This window comes from Passer domesticus, chromosome 3 (assembly GCF_036417665.1).
Source record: "Passer domesticus isolate bPasDom1 chromosome 3, bPasDom1.hap1, whole genome shotgun sequence".
NCBI lineage: Eukaryota > Metazoa > Chordata > Aves > Passeriformes > Passeridae > Passer > Passer domesticus.
The window spans coordinates 100,175,499-100,192,857 of record NC_087476.1 but is presented as its reverse complement, the minus strand read 5'-3'; the positions used below and the strand labels follow the sequence as shown (position 1 = coordinate 100,192,857).

General features: G+C 38.6%; 1 protein-coding gene across 4 annotated transcripts in view; it reads left to right on the top strand.

The window, feature by feature from the left end:
• Positions 1-17,359, top strand: part of AKT3 (AKT serine/threonine kinase 3) — a 152,381-nt gene that overhangs the window by 98,937 nt on the left and 36,085 nt on the right. For all 4 annotated transcript variants that reach the window (XM_064414681.1, XM_064414680.1, XM_064414682.1 and 1 more), the window contains exons 7-10: positions 4,299-4,364; positions 5,986-6,054; positions 12,973-13,095; positions 14,893-15,021. In XM_064414681.1, the coding sequence (XP_064270751.1) occupies positions 4,299-4,364; positions 5,986-6,054; positions 12,973-13,095; positions 14,893-15,021 (387 nt within the window). The remainder of the gene's footprint in view (positions 1-4,298; positions 4,365-5,985; positions 6,055-12,972; positions 13,096-14,892; positions 15,022-17,359) is intronic.

Genomic DNA, 17,359 nt, shown 5'->3' with positions numbered 1-17,359 from the left:
CCTGTGCTCTGTTCCTGCTATGTTGTATAAAATTGCTATTCATGGGGCTAACGATTCCCTTTTTTCAGTTTTTGAGAAATAGGAAAAGTCTGAAGCTGATGGCTGAAGTTGTGGTTTAATCACTTAAACTCGATTAGTGTCACTGGCTCTTGTGCCTGGTCATAATATCACTCAAGCTTAAATTTAGATCATCTACTCTGAGCTTTGTTTCTAGCAAATCTGAAGTTTTGATTCCCACTTCCTCAGAAGAAGTTGAAAACAAGAAACCTACATACACTTATCAACACGAGACACAATTAAAAATAATCCCAATTATTAAATGACATGTTTTGAGGGATGTGGGTCTGAGTGATATTTTTGAATGCTTGAGGCTAACAATATCAGTATCCATAAAAACTGAATGTGAATGTGAATCTATTTTACATAGATTAAATATTAAAATATCCTTCAGATTTGTATGATTTTCCTATTGACCTATGAAAACAGGGCTTACAGGGGTCTTGCAGTTTATGTTCATTATCTGCCACTCACTTTCTGATAGCTTTAGAATGTGTAGATCAGTTGCAATTAAATTTGGCAGAGGAGTGGAGGCCTCAAAGACAATTATATTTCCTTAAGTATCATTATAAGTAGCCCTGTTACAGCAGGAGAAACTTAAATGTGTGTCTTCAGCAGTGAAGAGACTGACCTATGAGTTCCACGTGCCCTCAGCAGCTGTCTTGTGTGCCCTGGCAGCCTGGTCAGCGTGTGCATGGTTTGGGCTAACAGCAGCAAAGATGCCCTTTTCTTCTTCAGAGTCAGGAGGTACAGGAAGAACAGAGGCTGTTGCTGCTGCACTCCCCTGGTTCTGCATGTGAAGGAGCCCTCAGTGGCCCTCCTTGTAAGACCTGGCAGCAATCTCTGGGTTTGCCCTGTGGGTCTCAGAGCCTGTCTGGTTGCTGTGTGCTGAGCCTCAGTCTCCAGCCTGACATCCTGGACCAGTGTTCTGCTCACCCCTGGCATCTGGGGATCCTCAGGAGGTCTTGTGAGCTCCTTTTCTGCAGCTGCTGGCTTGTATCCTTCCAGCCTTCAGAGGCCTTCAGCTTGTTTCTTTGTACCAATAACATACCAAACAGATTTTTAAATTTTAGGGTTTTTTAATTCCTTTGTTGCCTGCTACAATATCACTGACTTTTTAGAATTTGTTAAAAGCTGATTATTGGGAAACTTTGTCTGAGGTGAGCAAAAAAATCTTGTTCATAGAGGTATGTATAAAGGTAGAGAAATTTTGAAGAAATCAGAGATGGAACTGTTTAAGTTTGAATTTAGCCCAGTCAGGCTGTGAGCATGCTGTGGGGGTTTAATAGCATTTAGCTCTGGAGGTCAGTGCTAAGGATAGGGTCACTAGGTAGAATAGATCTGCAGTCCCAATTCAGCATGTAAGTGATATAATATACACTCTAGAATCACAGAATGGCTTTGGTTGGAAGGCACCTAAAAGATCATCTTGTTCCAATCCCCCTGCTGTGGGCAGGGACACATTCCACTAGACCAGATTGCAGAAAGCCCCATCCAGCCTGGCCTTGAACACCTTCAGGGATGGGAAATCGAGTTTCTCTGAGCAACCTGTTCCCAGTGTCTGACCACTCTCTCAGTAAAGAATTTCTCCTTAGCATTTAATCTAAATCTCTCTCCTTTTAGTTTGACTATTCCCTCTTGTCCTACTGCTACCTGCCAGTGCAAAAGAAGCCCTATAAAAGCCCTAAGCATAGTATGAAGCAGAAAAGTGATGCATTGACAGCTGTATAGCATCTGCCCAGTTTGGGCTAAATCTGTTTATCCTGTTTACATGGCATTAATACTACATTTACAAGAAATTACTACCAGTATTACAGACTCCTGAAGCAATTCCAGAAAAACTGGCCATTGCTAGCTTTTTATGCCATATATCTGGTGAACTACAGAGGTTTAAAAACAAATAGATAAACAAACCTTTTGTGCTTGTTTTTCTCCTTGAAGTGTGGTTTTTTTAGTGTTTCCCCCTGTATATTGTTGTAGTGTACTCAGTGTTGCACTATTCAGCTAAATGGCATCATAATTTGTTACCACTGACTATGTTGTTGTTGTTCAACTTCCTATTTTGACAATTTTTAAAGTCTAATTTCAAACTCCTGACATCTGTGTTTACTTTCCAGTTTAATAATACCTTATCTTCAGAGCATAGTCTGATAAGCATGTGTGTCGTACAGTAATATTATATTGGTATTATTTGTGGCAATAATAGCGTGTACTCTGACTAAATATATTTACTTCTGTGGGTTTCCAGTAGACGTTTGAGTCACACCAGGGTAGTTTTTAGTTCAGTGTAACATAAAGCTCAGTGGTTACTCAAGGCTACAGAAAATGGCTGCACCCTCCCAGTGGCTCCTGGGTGTTTCAGGCCTGGCCCCTGGCAGCCTGGGGTGGGGGATTCACAGCATGTGTTACATGCAGAATTGTATAAAATGGCTGTGTGTTCATTCTGTGAACCCCCTACGAGCTGGACTTTTGTCCCAAACCCTCAGGAGCTGCTCCTGTTGTAGCTCAGGGTGAGCCCTCTGCCCGCCGCCCGCGTCCCCTCACCCTGCCCAGCTGCGCTCCCTGCCCAGCCCAGCTGTGCTCTCTGCCCTGCCCTGCCCTGCCCAGCTGTGCTCCCTGCCCTGCCCAGCTGTGCTCCCTGCCCTGCCCAGATGTGCTCCCTGCCCTGCCCAGCTGCGCTCCCTGCCCTGCCCAGCTGTGCTCCCTGCCCTGCCCTGCCCAGCTGTGCTCCCTGCCCTGCCCAGCTGTGCTCTCTGCCCTGCCCAGCTGTGCTCCCTGCCCTGCCCAGCTGTGCTCTCTGCCCTGCCCTGCCCAGCTGCGCTCCCTGCCCTGCCCAGCTGTGCTCCCTGCCCTGCCCAGCTGCGCTCCCTGCCCTGCCCAGCTGTGCTCCCTGCCCTGCCCTGCCCAGCTGTGCTCCCTGCCCTGCCCAGCTGTGCTCCCTGCCCTGCCCAGCTGTGCTCCCTGCCCTGCCCTGCCCAGCTGCGCTCCCTGCCCTGCCCAGCTGTGCTCCCTGCCCTGCCCAGCTGCGCTCCCTGCCCTGCCCAGCTGTGCTCCCTGCCCTGCCCTGCCCAGCTGCACTCCCTGCCCTGCCCAGCTGCACTCCCTGCCCTGCCCAGCTGTGCTCCCTGCCCTGCCCTGCCCAGCTGCACTCCCTGCCCTGCCCAGCTGCGCTCCCTGCCCTGCCCAGCTGTGCTCCCTGCCCTGCCCTGCCCAGCTGCACTCCCTGCCCTGCCCAGCTGCGCTCCCTGCCCTGCCCAGCTGTGCTCTCTGCCCTGCCCTGCCCAGCTGTGCTCCCTGCCCTGCCCAGCTGTGCTCCCTGCCCTGCCCTGCCCAGCTGCGCTCCCTGCCCTGCCCAGCTGTGCTCTCTGCACAGCTGGTGCTGTCACAGCCGTGCCCTGGGGCCTCACTGGCACCCCAGGCTCCTTCTTTGCCCCCTACATGGTGCCCACCCTGGGGGTTGGTGAGAGGGCCCGTGGAGGGAACAGGGAGCAAACATGGATGAGCTTGCCAGGAAGCAAAGATCCACAGCAACTGCTCAGTGTCCTTGTCTCACTTTGGTACAGAGCTTGTTTTTATCTTTCCTGCTCAGGATCACAGACAGGAGAGTGTCACTGTCTTTCCCCAAAGTGCCTCTTTTCCAAACTGTGGCTGGAAATGAGTTGGGGGTTGTGTGGACATCTCCCATTGCCAAGGATGAGGCCAGTGTCCTTAGGGATGCTCAGCATGGTCAGAGGAGCACTGCTCACTGCTGGCTCCTAAGAACAGCTTGGGTGGATAAAAACAAAACCAAAAACAAACCAAGTGGAAGTTTAAAACCAGAAAACCTGACTTGACTTAACACTTGGCTAGATGAGACTGGGTTTTATATTTGCCTGTCACTTACTCCGTGTGTACATGTCTCGCACATTGATTTAGTCTCTCTGTAGATACATTGTTCAGGTGATTCATACCAGAGCTGTGAAGCTGTGATGACTATGTTTTTTAGCTATCAAATCCAATATTATAATTTCTTTCTTTGAATTGAGTGTAAAGACTTCATTTAAAAACAAGAAAATAAGAAAACCAAATAAAATATGTTAAATCAGATTTTTGTAAAATATTTCCTCAAAAATGTGGAAATTTATTCATTTTTCAAAACTGTACCATAGCTGTCTCTTTTTGAAAGCATTGACCTTTTCCTTATAATTAATTAAATAACAATTTTATACCTTAATTCAGACCTACTTCTCTTTATTTCACAGGATGAAGTGGCTCACACTCTTACAGAAAGCAGAGTATTGAAAAACACCAGACACCCTTTTTTAACAGTAAGTATTGGGAGCTAGTTTGAAGTACATTAGCAGGCAATATTTAACATCCATTACGAAAATATTTTACAAACTTTAAATTCTTTCTCATAATGATTTGTAAACAATCAGTAGCTATCTGGTGCTTATGATATCCTTTAGCAGGATAAAGAATAAGAATTAATTAAGAATTCAGAAATATTAAGAATTAATAATACTTAATGCAATTAAGAATTCAGAAATAAAATTTCTATTCAATTTGTAAAGCTTTACTGTACCGAAAATAAATTTAATTGTAGAAATGTGTAATTGTTGTGCAATTTTTTTGCAGTTTTTGTATATTAACACTTCCGAAATAAAAATTATCAATTTCACAGAAATGTATGCATTTTTTACTAAGCAAATGTAGTTAAAAATTCAATAAAATAATAAAAATAACTATTTCATTTGTTCAAAATAAGTAGCTTACAGAGGTGCAAAACAACCCCCACTACCTTTGTCTTCATATGGTTAATATTTAATAAAAGGGAAAGACTGAAAAGACGAAGATTTTGAGACTCATAGCAAATGGCAGTTAATTGATTTAACTTTACAGGTGACTTTCTTCTGTAGAAGCAATTCTGATTCCTCTTCTTTGAGAATATATTAAAAAATACTTCCCTATGTTTCAAAATATAATGAACATGCTTTCTGAGCCAGGGGATTTTTTTTTTTTTTGCTTTGAAATTTCAAAGTATAGTATGGAAGCTTTCCTATTTAGAAAAACTTAACTTTTTTTGGAAAGCAGAGGATTGCATTTACATTGGTGGGCCAAAATATCCTTGGAAATTCAGTAAATATGAAAGAGGTCCTGCAATGTTTCTTGAATTAGAGTATAATGGTAAGCAGGAGAAGGAGTACCTCCCATCAAAAAATGCAATGGTACTGCAGTTGTATCTTCTTATCTTTCTGTTACTCTTCAGCAAGTTTTGTATTGAGATATGCAGTTTAGTCACATGTAGTTCTACTGCATTTAATTTCTTTTAGACCAAGTCTTCATCTGGAGGTTTTCTGTACTATCATTGATAAGTCAACATTGATAAATCAAAATTTTTAATTAAGATTATAACATCTCTTGCAATTTTAAAATTATATGGAAATTAATATATTAATTTGGCACTTAGCATCCTTAACATTCCATAATATGAAACTAGAAAGTCCTTGCTTTTGAAATGAAAGCATGCTGGATGTTAAGATGACTTTTAAAATTTCATTTGGGAGAAATGAAAAAGAATATGATAATCTTTCTCTTCATGGGCACTGTGGAAGTGGACATCATAAGTGATTGGAATATTATCAGTGAATGGAAATAACTGGTACTGTGTGAAGTTGTGTGTTTTAGTACCCATTTAATACTTTCTTGTAATAAGCATGATGTTTTCATACCAGTGGACATGTAGCAAAGATGAAGAAACACTTGAAAGTTTTTGTGTTAATTCATCTCAAGCTCCAGATAAAAAGTTACACTTTTCATTAGTCATAAAGTTCTTGCCAAGATCAGAATTTTCTGCTTAAAAAGATAAAATTTTTTTACAGTTTAAGTGCAAGACATTGGGTTAATATAAGATGGTAATTGGTTTGATTTTGCTGTTTTCTTTGCAAGTCCTTGAAATATTCCTTCCAGACAAAGGATCGTTTGTGTTTTGTGATGGAGTATGTTAACGGAGGAGAGGTAAGTTTAAGAAAGATGTTCTGCACTTGTAACAGTAAGGCTGTCTTTGGATTACACTTTTAATGTTATATTTTTTCCTTGCCTTTGTGCTCTCTGGTATCATTAAAAAAAATGGAACCGTTTTATTTTTTTAAAAAAGTTGACATATTCTTATACTTTTCTGTCAAAACTAGTTCCTCTTCTGAAAAAATTAGCCTTCTGTATAGTGAGAGATAATTTAATGCTAGAGAAATAATTACATATACTTGCTTATTGTTCTTTTTATTTAAGCATATTATAGCATGTTCTGGCATGAAATAGTCATAATCCAGTGTAAACAAGCAAAACCAATGTTGATTAGGGTTACTTTTGTCCTAATACAAAATATGTGCTCTCGTTTCTGTAACTGTTACAAATATCTGTTGGAAATGAGTGGAGCATTCATGTTTTTCATTGCTTGTCTCCACTTCTCTTGCTGGGTACTCTGGAACTTTCAACTAAAGCACTGAACTTCTTAGAGTGTTATTAGCTTTGAAGCCATTGCTGTCCTCCAGCTGCTTACTAAAGAATGAAATATCAAAAATGATACCCAGCAAATGGAATTAGAGAACTGCAATCAAAGAAGAGGGCTTTTATCTGCCTTTTAGATGCTGTTTGCTATTCAGACTGTGTCTTGTTACAACATGAACTGAGGGATTTTCCTTATTTTTTCAACTATATGCTTCATGATAATGTTAAAGGACTAAGTGTTTCCACTAGGAGGTTTTTTTTTTAATTAAAAGATTCTTTCTTCATTCAGGAATTGCTGTGGCATGATATGTAATGTTTTGCATTATGTTTTAGCTGTCTTGTGCAATAAAACTGCTTGGCTATAATCCCAGTGCTTGCAGTCCATTGGATCCCAACTTGTCCTTGGCCATCCTCTACCAGCCATGCCTAAATATGGTGCTATAGGGTTCTCATATGGGAGGATGGCTTGTTTACCTCAATGTTTAAACCCAATTCTGCACATCACAGGTGTTGAACCAGACACAAAAATCTCCCTTGGCAGTAAAGGGATAACAGCCCTCTCTTGGACACTCAGCTGGCTTATTTGACATTGAATTTACATCACCAGTATTAAGTCAGTGCTGTCTGCAATGAATTTTAAGTATTGTCTTATAAGCTAGCTCATTCTTCATGGTTTTCCTCTGTGTAGCATCTTACTGCATTTCTGTAATCTCTGGGGAGACAGTTTGAAAGTTGAATTTAGCTATTTGTCTTTTTCCCATCATGTTTGAATGCAGAGCAGAGCCCACAGAAGATGTTTTCAACTCCTTTCTTATGATTGAGGCTGTATTTTGGTCAATTGTAGTTTGGTCAATGCATTTCTCTGCATTGGGTGGTGCAACCTGCAAGTGTCATGTGTTTGTGGGTGGCAGCCTGCCATTGCTCTGGGAATTGCAATTGCAATGTACTCGTGCCAGGATTGGGTTACTTTCTTCCAGTGCTGCTGTTTGTCAGTGTTGCTCGTGTACTTTGCTGATGGTTCTCTAATTCAATGAAGCTGACTCTGAAGTTTTGCCTCAGTGGGAAAAAATGGCCTTTTGGGAGCAGGCAGTATTCTTTGAGGGAACTCTCTTGATTTGCCCACGTGCTTCTCTTTCACTAGAGATCTGGAATCTTAAGTTGGACAAACTGTCTTTTTTAATAGGAAAATCTTTAATCTTACAAAATTTTCTTGTGCATTTCAGACTTTGGTCAATGTCTTCCAAAAAATATAGAGGATTTCATATTTGTAAAAATAGCCTTTCTATTAACTCAGAGTCACTGCAAGTAAGTTGCTCAAAGTTTAGCCAGCATTTTAGCTTATATGATAGACTTTTTCTTTTGCTGCTTCTATTTTCTGTTCTGTATTCCAAGGAAGTTACATTTCCCTATGTATTCTGAGTGTTGAAGGTGTTGAAATCTCATCTTTTAATTATGTCCTTCCAGTGGGAAATTGACTGTAGATGTGCCATGTTGCTTTTGATTCTCTTCAGTGCTGTTCTACCTTCAGTGTGGTTCTGTTTAAAATTCATTTAGATTACATATTTCTTTTTAGGTAACCTGTTGTGCCTGAATCAATTTGTTGGGAATTTTCATGGATCATGTCTTTCAGGAGTACTATTACCCAAACAGTTCTCCTCGTGAAGGAGTTCTTGAAGTTTGTATACATATTCTTGTCTCCTGCCCAGGTGAAAGCAAGAAAATGTCACCATTTAGGCTTCTGCCCTAGTACAGTAATAAAAACTGTGGTCAGTTGTAGGAGTCTTTGCTTCCAATTTCTATGGCTAGAAAGGAAAAAAGTCAAGGAAAGGGGCACAGAACTTCCTACTGGAGGAGTAGTTGTGTTAAATGACTGTAAGCAAGAATCTTTTATATCTATTAAAAATCTAGATGCACAGTGAGGTTTATATTCCTCTGCAATAGTAATAATTTTTCTTTGCCTTAACTTGCCTATGTAACTTCTAAGTTGGCTGGGCTTAGTTAATAAGAGAACATGTTACAATGCAAATGCAACTGCATCAGTTTTACTGGTCTGTATGTGTGTGCTGTTTTACAGTGTACAAAACATTACAGTCAAATCCTTTGGATTCCATCAAAAAACCCCAGCATATTTGTACTTTAATTTACTAAAGAAAATAATTTGAGGATTTTTTTTTCCAAACAGATTATTCAGATGGAGATACTGAATATGTTTTCCTTATACTGAGAAAGTTTTTCTGCTGCCGAATGCACAATCTTGAAATAATTGTTGTGGGCCAAAAGCTTAATTTTGTCTTCATTTGGTTTTCTTTTAGACTCCATGGGTGAAATGTTTACCAATGTCTATTGATCATGGCCTATGTTGCAGTGTATAGCTAGAGGGATGCATCTGCCGCTGTAATTACTTTTCAATACCTTTGTTGTACTGAAGGAATTATGTTAAAGTAGCATTAAGAAATTGAAATTACATTTTAAGAAAACAAATATTCATCTGGCTTGATGATGAAGCTGAGTTGACCAAATGGCTCTTTATTTTTGGGGAATACTTTTGGAGTCTATGTTTCCCAGTTTTTATTTCCAGTATTTTGCTATAAAGTTTGAAAATGTTTTAGAAATTGAATCTATTACATACATTACTCTCCAGAGTACCCTGATTCAGCTGACTAATAAGTTGATTAACTTCCTCACTCTGCATTTAAGGATAATTCCAAATTTTGTACTTTGTAACCAGTTTAATTGGTAATTGTGTGTATAATAAAATTAGACCCTAAAATTTGTTCAGATCCTTCTCCACAGAAGAATTCTGAATTTCTGTTCCTCTTGGCATTTTTGTTGCACAGCTCTTACTTCAATTTATTAGGCAGAAAAGAAGTAAATTGCTTGTTGTAATTGAAGTGCTATTACTGCCTAGAAAAAAAAAAAAGAAAAAGAGGATTTACAACCTACTTAACAAAACAAAAAAGTAAACAAGAGAATCTTTCTTAACCTTAAATTATTTTGATAGTCCATGATAAGAGTGCTATATTTCTTTGGGTATAGAATGTACCAAGAAGCAGAACAAAGTCTGAAACAATAAATCAATTATTTGAAATTTCAAGGTTGCTACTGCAAGTGCTTTGCAAAATCAACACTCAAATATAAAATGCAGAGCTGAACAAACTCAGTACACAACAGCAAGAGCCAGACATTCAACTTTCAACATGCTAAGTAGGTCACTAGTGTGTGTACAACTTTAACCTATCCATTGATAAAAGGTTGTGGCTTTTATATATTGGGCATGCTTGGATTTGCAGCTGAATATACTTCTATGTTTGATCTTTGTTTAAATTTTTCCATTAAATTTTTTTATTAGGAAAAACCCCATGACAGCATTGTTGTTCAGTTTTTAAAGGCATACCAGGAAATTTGTAGCTCCAGTCCTCACTGTAACAATAGCACCCTCGTGTATGCCATCAAAAATGTCATGTGCAAAATGGCTTTCTTTGTGCCAAAGCTATTTCTGTTGTAATTCCTGTGATTTTATGGCACATATTTAATAACTGTAAATCAAGAAATAGTGAAAATGTTGGAAACCTTTTTTTTAAACCTTGCATCACATTTCTTCTTTTCCTTCTTTGATTTAATAAATATAATCTTCCTTTTCTGACAATTGTAAATAGAACACAGTGGCAGAATTATTCTGAAATAGTGAACCAGCTAATTAATTAGCTGAAAATTATGCTGTAATCCCCCTGTAATCTCCCTACTTTCCCTATTATAATTTTAGAATCTGCTTAATATCTTTAGCATATATTTGAGTGTACGAATGTGCTTTAAATGTGCATTTTTATATCTAAATGTACATTCTTCATTCAAAACTAGCAAGTATGGTTTGGTGACAGCTCTGTTAGGTGCTATAATAATGTGAGGAAGAGTGACTGTGGTGTCACATATACATTAAAATAAGCTGATTCAGAAGCTCACAGTTTCTTTGACAAACACAACTGCTGTTAGTTGTTTCTAGCTGGTCATTTATCTTTGAAGTTGGTGTTTTTAATTAATACCAATAATCTTGTTGGAAATAAACACTAAAGAAGGTAATTTTTTTTGTATGTTAATTGTCAGGCAATGAACTTTTAGATTCAGATTTGGGACATTTTGAATGGAAACTAAAACAAAAATGTTGGTTACAAGTATCCTGAAGTTTGAGAGTTTTCTAAGGCTGCTGTTCAGCTACTGGATTAGTCTCCTTCAAACAGAAAATTGCAATAGTCCTTTGGAATAGATATGAAATGTAGGACTAACTGGGAGTTACAAATTTTCAGAGTGTGTTGATCTGTATTTTTAATTACTTTTAATCCACTGAAACAAAAAACACTCTTAAAAATGAGTAGCACTAGCTTATTATTTATGAGAGATTACAAAACAGACATAAAGGCATAAATTGTGTAAATTTTATATTTTACTTTATGTGAATGAAATTATACTTAGCAGTATTTGTTTTCTATTTAAATACTACAGAAATGTGTGGAAAGGACCACACAAATTGGGAGATATTCTTGTTCTTTTCCCAGTTTGGTAATGCCTGAGGCATTTCATGGAGTCAGACTTGGTTGCTTAGTGTGGGTGGGTCTTGTGATTGCTGTGACCACTGGGCAGCCATCAGTGCAGAGAGCAAGTCACTCAGAGAGGGCTCCTGCCCACCAGGGGTTGGTGCCTGAGCAGGGGAGCAACAGGAGCAACAGACACACCTGCAAAATAAAGATCCTCCTTGCCATGCAGGTTTGCCTTTTTTACACAGGGTGTCTTGAGCACTGGAAAAGAAGTTAAAAGGGGAATCCAGATACAATGAACAAAATTTTAAATATTTTCTTTAAATCATAGTGCAGTTTCTGTATCCTGGGAAGTCTCTGCTTATACAGATATATGCTGCCAAAAGGCTCAGTTTACTGGGAATTTTGTTTAGGCTGAGACAAAAGTGATTCACCTATCATGAATGACAGTTCTCAGGAAAGAAGTTGACTTCTAGTCCATAGCAGTGACTTTTTTGAAAAGTCACAGAATTGTCAAGGTTTGAAGCCACCTTGAAGATTATTTAGTCCAACCATCAACCAAGCACCACCAAAACCAACCTTAAACCCTATCCCCAAGTGCCACATCCAGAAGCCCCCCCACTGAAAATAGCTGCAGTAATTCCTACACTGTTCTGTGCCTTGTGGATAGTGTAGATTTTCTAAAGCCATAAAGTAGGATGTGATAAAGACAGATTAAGCACATCATTGGCTTTTTTTTCCTGGTTAGCTTTTGGGTAATTTTTAATCTACCTTGTCATTTCACAGTTCTCATCTACTTGATACTTTAAACAGTGAAAAAAAAAACCACCCAAGCCTGCATGCATAGCTGTTGTGGATTTCACTGTCTATGTTTAATTTATAAATGATAACATTTTTTATTTCTGTTTTGTTGATTGTTAGCTCCTGTGGTGAAGCCAAAAACGTTGTAACATGGCTGATCTGGTCTTATAGAGAATTCAGAAATATATACTCACTAATCTTTGTTTGAAGAATTATCCAAACTTGCTTTAAACAGTAATTAAAACTCACCACTTTAGAAAACATTTGAATTGAATAGCTAAAATGTGCTTTTTTAGATGTTGTTCCAGGTACTGAGGGTGATGTTTTAGCCATTAAGATACTGACAACCTTACAGAGATTTATCTTACACTTTTTCATTGCAGCTGAAATTACTGGCAATACATAATGACTATTATTTTTTGCTGAAAGACTTTCAAGTGCCTGCAAAGTGCTGTTACTTCAAAAGTATTAAAGAAGAGACAAAACACCCAAACCAGTGTTTACACTGTAGCAAAGAAATACTCTAAATACACAGATTTGTTTTTATAAGCCCTAAGCATTGTTGATTTGCTTTTTCTAGGGACTACTACTGCTAGCAGTGTGAATGTGTGCTTTGGAAAATGCCAGTTCCCTGCTCAGTCTGAGTCTATTGAAGAACTAAACCTTTTCCAGTTCAAAGAAAAGTTACTAAAGCAGTGAAAAACATGAGGCAGAACCAAAATCTGTACATTTTAGTGATATTTCTCAGTGGCTTAAAGCAAAAATCTGAGGAAGTAGCAGAGGGAGAAGTACAGAATGATGCTGTTGAGTACTTTTTCTTTTTTTTTTTTTCCTCTGGTAACTGAAGGTTAAATGAGTAGCAAGCAGAATGCCTTAAACAAGATTGGTATATTGATTAAAACGCTGATTTAACAGCTCGCTTTCTCCCTTTGGAAACCTGGAAAAGATAAGCCAGCTGCTGTCTAAGAGTGCTGAGTGTCCACTGAGAGTACACTATCTATCATCACAATATGGTGATGAGAGGTGTTTTATGTTTGTGTTAATTTCCCCCACTAAATCAGTAATTATTACAATCCTGTCCCTGCTGTTTACCCTGCAGCTGTTTTTCCATTTGTCGAGAGAGCGCGTGTTCTCAGAGGACCGCACACGCTTCTATGGTGCAGAAATTGTCTCTGCCCTGGACTATCTGCATTCTGGGAAGATTGTGTACCGTGATCTCAAGGTAAAAAAAGAAAGGAAAAAAAAGTAATCAAATTTTTGTTTTTGCAGAGACTACGGGGACAAACACAAAGTAATTATAAAGTTGCACTATTCAGAGTTAATAGGGAAAAAAAAAATCTGTGTTCAGTTTTAAGTTCTGTGTGTGCTGGAGGAAGTTGTTTGATATAGTAATCTCTAGATGGGTACATTCCCTGACTTTAATTTGATAATAAATTGAAACAGGGTACCGTACTAGCAACACTTGAAGGAGATTTAAACTTCTGATCCTCATTCTCCCACCCCCTGCCCTGTTACTCATAACTTAACTTAGATTTTAGCACAAATCTCAAATACAATTCTCAATGTCCTGAAACAAGGGAGATGGTGAATTGGGACAATGTGACTGCATTCTTTTTATCTCAGCAATGAGGTGTTTCTGTATGCACTGGAAACATTTAAAAAAATTCAGAATACTTCAACAGAAAAAGAATTTATTTCAGCATTGATTAAAAATTATTTTGTCTTTTGTGTTTTGGGAAAGCTGCCTTTTACTGGAATGTAGTTTGTTTTAGATTTGCCAGCATATACAGTTGCCAGGTACCCTGTTACACACTATGACCATGTTATATGGAAAAATAACCTCTGTTTTCAACAGGAATATTTTCTAACTTGCGTAGGAGGAACCTCTAAATTCCATGATGAGACAAATTTATTTCTGTGACAAGCCTTTAATTTAATGTACAGGAAATTGTGCTTTCCTGTTCTACATGCACAGTAGTGGAATTCATTCATGGAATCCTTTGTACAGAAACCCAGAAGAAGGAGGAATTGGTAGGCAAGTTCTGCTCAGGAAGGCAATCAGAAAAAAAAAAATACTGGGCTACCTGTTTGTAGCAGAATCTGTTGTAATAATGTGAAATGCTGTGAAATATAGAATTGTCTTGTCAAGGAATGATAGGTGATGGTTTTTTATTTACATTCTAAATTATAAAGAAAGAGGAGTTTGACATCATTAATCTTCTATTTTTCGTGTTGTCTCTTTGAATTTTCTTTGCAACACACTGAGACTCAACAGGAAATCTATACTTTTGATTGTGTTTCAGGCTTTATGCAGACTTAGAATGACAAGGCTATGATTGTTCTATATTGGTATTTTCACCACATGCCTTATAATTAGTTAAAAACCAAACCATTTTCTGTTGAGAAAAGTTGTTCAGACTGTTTTCCTTGGTTTCAGTTCTAGCTGTATTTTAAGTATAGCTAATTGAAACCCTTTGGGAAAGTGATATTAGCCATTATTCTGAATGCTTTCACATTTCAAAGCAAGGATCATATGTTTAAAAAGCATACAGAGGTATAAATTCACAATTTAAGAAGTGCCCTTTGCAAGTAGACAAGGAGGAATTTACCTCAGGGGTGTTTTTATCAGTAGCTGCCCTATCCCAAATTCTGTCTATTATTGAAAAGGTTCTGGAAGTTGGAGGTATTTTAAGCATTTATGGATACAGTCTGTTTCATGACAGTATAGAAAGTAAAAGGTATCTTGATCAGTGACTATCATGTTAGACCAAAGGAAACCTCTGAAGTCATTGACCTGAGATTTACTATTGTAAACTGTATTTAAGTATTAACTCATTATGTAACTTGTGTGGCAGTAAACACTGTTAAATGCTGTAATATTTCGATGCTGTATTTTTTTTAATTACAAAAGAATTACATTCTTTTGCAAGGAACAGCTCTTTTTTTACAAAATTGATGTAATACATCGATCTGTCCTGTTAAGAAATACTAAGGGAATATTTTTCTCCCCAACACACAGTTAGAAAATCTAATGTTGGATAAAGATGGACACATAAAAATTACAGATTTTGGACTTTGCAAAGAAGGAATCACAGATGCAGCAACTATGAAAACATTCTGTGGTACTCCAGAATACCTGGCACCTGAGGTATGATTTAGAATATTTTCTTATAATACTGTATAAAATGTTTCTTTTGCATTTAATTTTAGACTGACAGTCTGTCTGATTAATACTCTATAGCTGGTATTCAGAATGGAATGTGCTGCTATTCTTTGTGGTGATTGTATATATATTGATGTTCTGCTTTTCTTAGTGTTTAAAAAGGCCTCTAACGTGCATTTTCCTTCTTATGTTTGCCTTCCACTCTTAAAGTTTTTATCTTCCAATGATTTCTTCAAAAATAAGCTTCCATCTGTCTGTCACTTGGAACATATGATCCTGCTTAACTGAGCTGTATAACTAGCATTTATATAGCCTCAGTGGAGGCGAGGGGGAATAGGAAGGTACCGAGTTTGATGGGTTTTATCTGAATTCCCTGGTTACAGGGAGAGGGAGTTGAAATTTTAGATATTTCTGCTAAAAGCAGTTGAGTGTGTCAACCTCAAAACTGGTTGAGGTGGGCACCAAAACTGTCTGTTTCCTAGTTTGTGAGCAGAAGTGACTGCCACCCAGAGTATGCCACCCCATCTTTCCAGTTAGCTGGCACTCAGAGTGCCAGGCATCACCCTCCTTAAGGATTGATAAAAAGATGGACATCAAGACATTGCTTTGGTTCCTCTTGCAGGAACTTTGATTGGAGCTCTGGTTTGGCACTTGAGAATCTGTTGTGGAAGCTCAAGTCATCCAAGTGATCTGCTCCATTATTATTACTGCTGACAGCTCTGCCACTGGTGCCTGCTGAGAAAAGGCAAGGGAGGCACCACCAAGATTGTGTTTTGGCCCTGCCTGGCTTCAGTCAACAGTACTGATTGTGGTGCTCAGAAATGTCACTCTGCCTCTCCTCAGGGGCTGCCAAATACAACTCCAGCAGCGATATGAAAGACAGCCTATTTTTTACTTAATGCTAAGGATTCTGTGGATGCTGAATTAGCTCTTGTTTCCACTCTTGTCAGCATTCAAGATTTCTAATTGACACAGTGCATGCCTCATACTGAGATAACTTTCTAGTCAAGCCAAAAGGCTTTAAAAGGCCCTTCAGTCCTACCATTTCATTGAAGAAAGTTTTAAAGAGTTTTCAGAGGTATTTCCCACCTCTTGCAGCAACTCTGCACTACAATAAGTCTTGTTACTACGTATTGCCTTTGAAGAACAACCTGCCTTAATTTGAAGGGAGACACTGATTAGACACAGGTCTTCCTTCTCTTACTTTCAGCAGCACTGAACCCTGAATAGCAGCCACAAGCCTGGAGCCTGTTTCAACACACAATTTTGATTGCATTTTGTTTTTTAGTCTAAACCTTGAAATTAAGGAATGTCAAACAAACAGGTACACATCACCTTCTGGATAGTGCTGGCTGGCAATTAAGATTTTAGGATGGCTAGGTATGTGGCTATAAGTCAATATGATAGGTAGAGTTACTGAATCCATTTTGGATGATAGCAAGATATTTTGATATGTTCTTTCTCCAGCAGTAAAGGAAACATCAGTATTTTTAGGAGCCACTAACTTTCTCTTCATACATCTGGTACTATCATCCTTGACTCATTTGAAAACATGTTAGCTCTCTTTCATCAAACTTGGTTTTAGACACCCAGCACAAGTTACTTGATCCAGTTTGCTTTTCTGTTCTCTAGAAGCCCCACTTCTCTGATCTACCTCCCATTATGAGTGATTTTGGAGACCTGCCCTGTAAAAATGTGTCTTGAAGGAAATTGATTCTTCATTAACCTTGGGAACAAGGAAACTCATTCCCTTTTCCCTCAGAGATAAAGGGTTTTGAGCAAGGCAACCTAGACAGGTTATTGATATGGCATGAGAAGACTCAACACCTTTAGGAGGATAGCTGCTCACCTGAGACAATTGTACCTATTTTTGTCAGGGCAACTGACTGAAAAAGGGACCATCAAGAGCCTGGGTCCTCCAGTCTGTTTGTGAACATGCTTCACAGAACCAATGCTCAAAAATAACTTCTCTTTGCAGTTCAGGCCACAGAAATTATTTTCAGGTGCCAAAGATTTACTGCCTTGTGGCAAACTTCAGAGCATGAGAGCCTGATGTTACAACTGAGCTTTAATCTTGTTACCACACTGAATTCCTGCCTGTCTATCCCAAGACAAATGGCAGCATGTACTTATGTCTTGCCTGGTCATGGTGAGTTTAAAGGCAGATACCTTTCAGTCTTTCTTTAGTGGCAAGATATTCATTCTCCAGTTACATGGAGAAATCTATCCATCATCTGTCCTTTTAATAATATCTTTGCATCCTTTCTTTTTTGTCTGTGTCAGCTGTGATGGATGCATCCCTTCTTCAGGTTTTTAGCTCAGT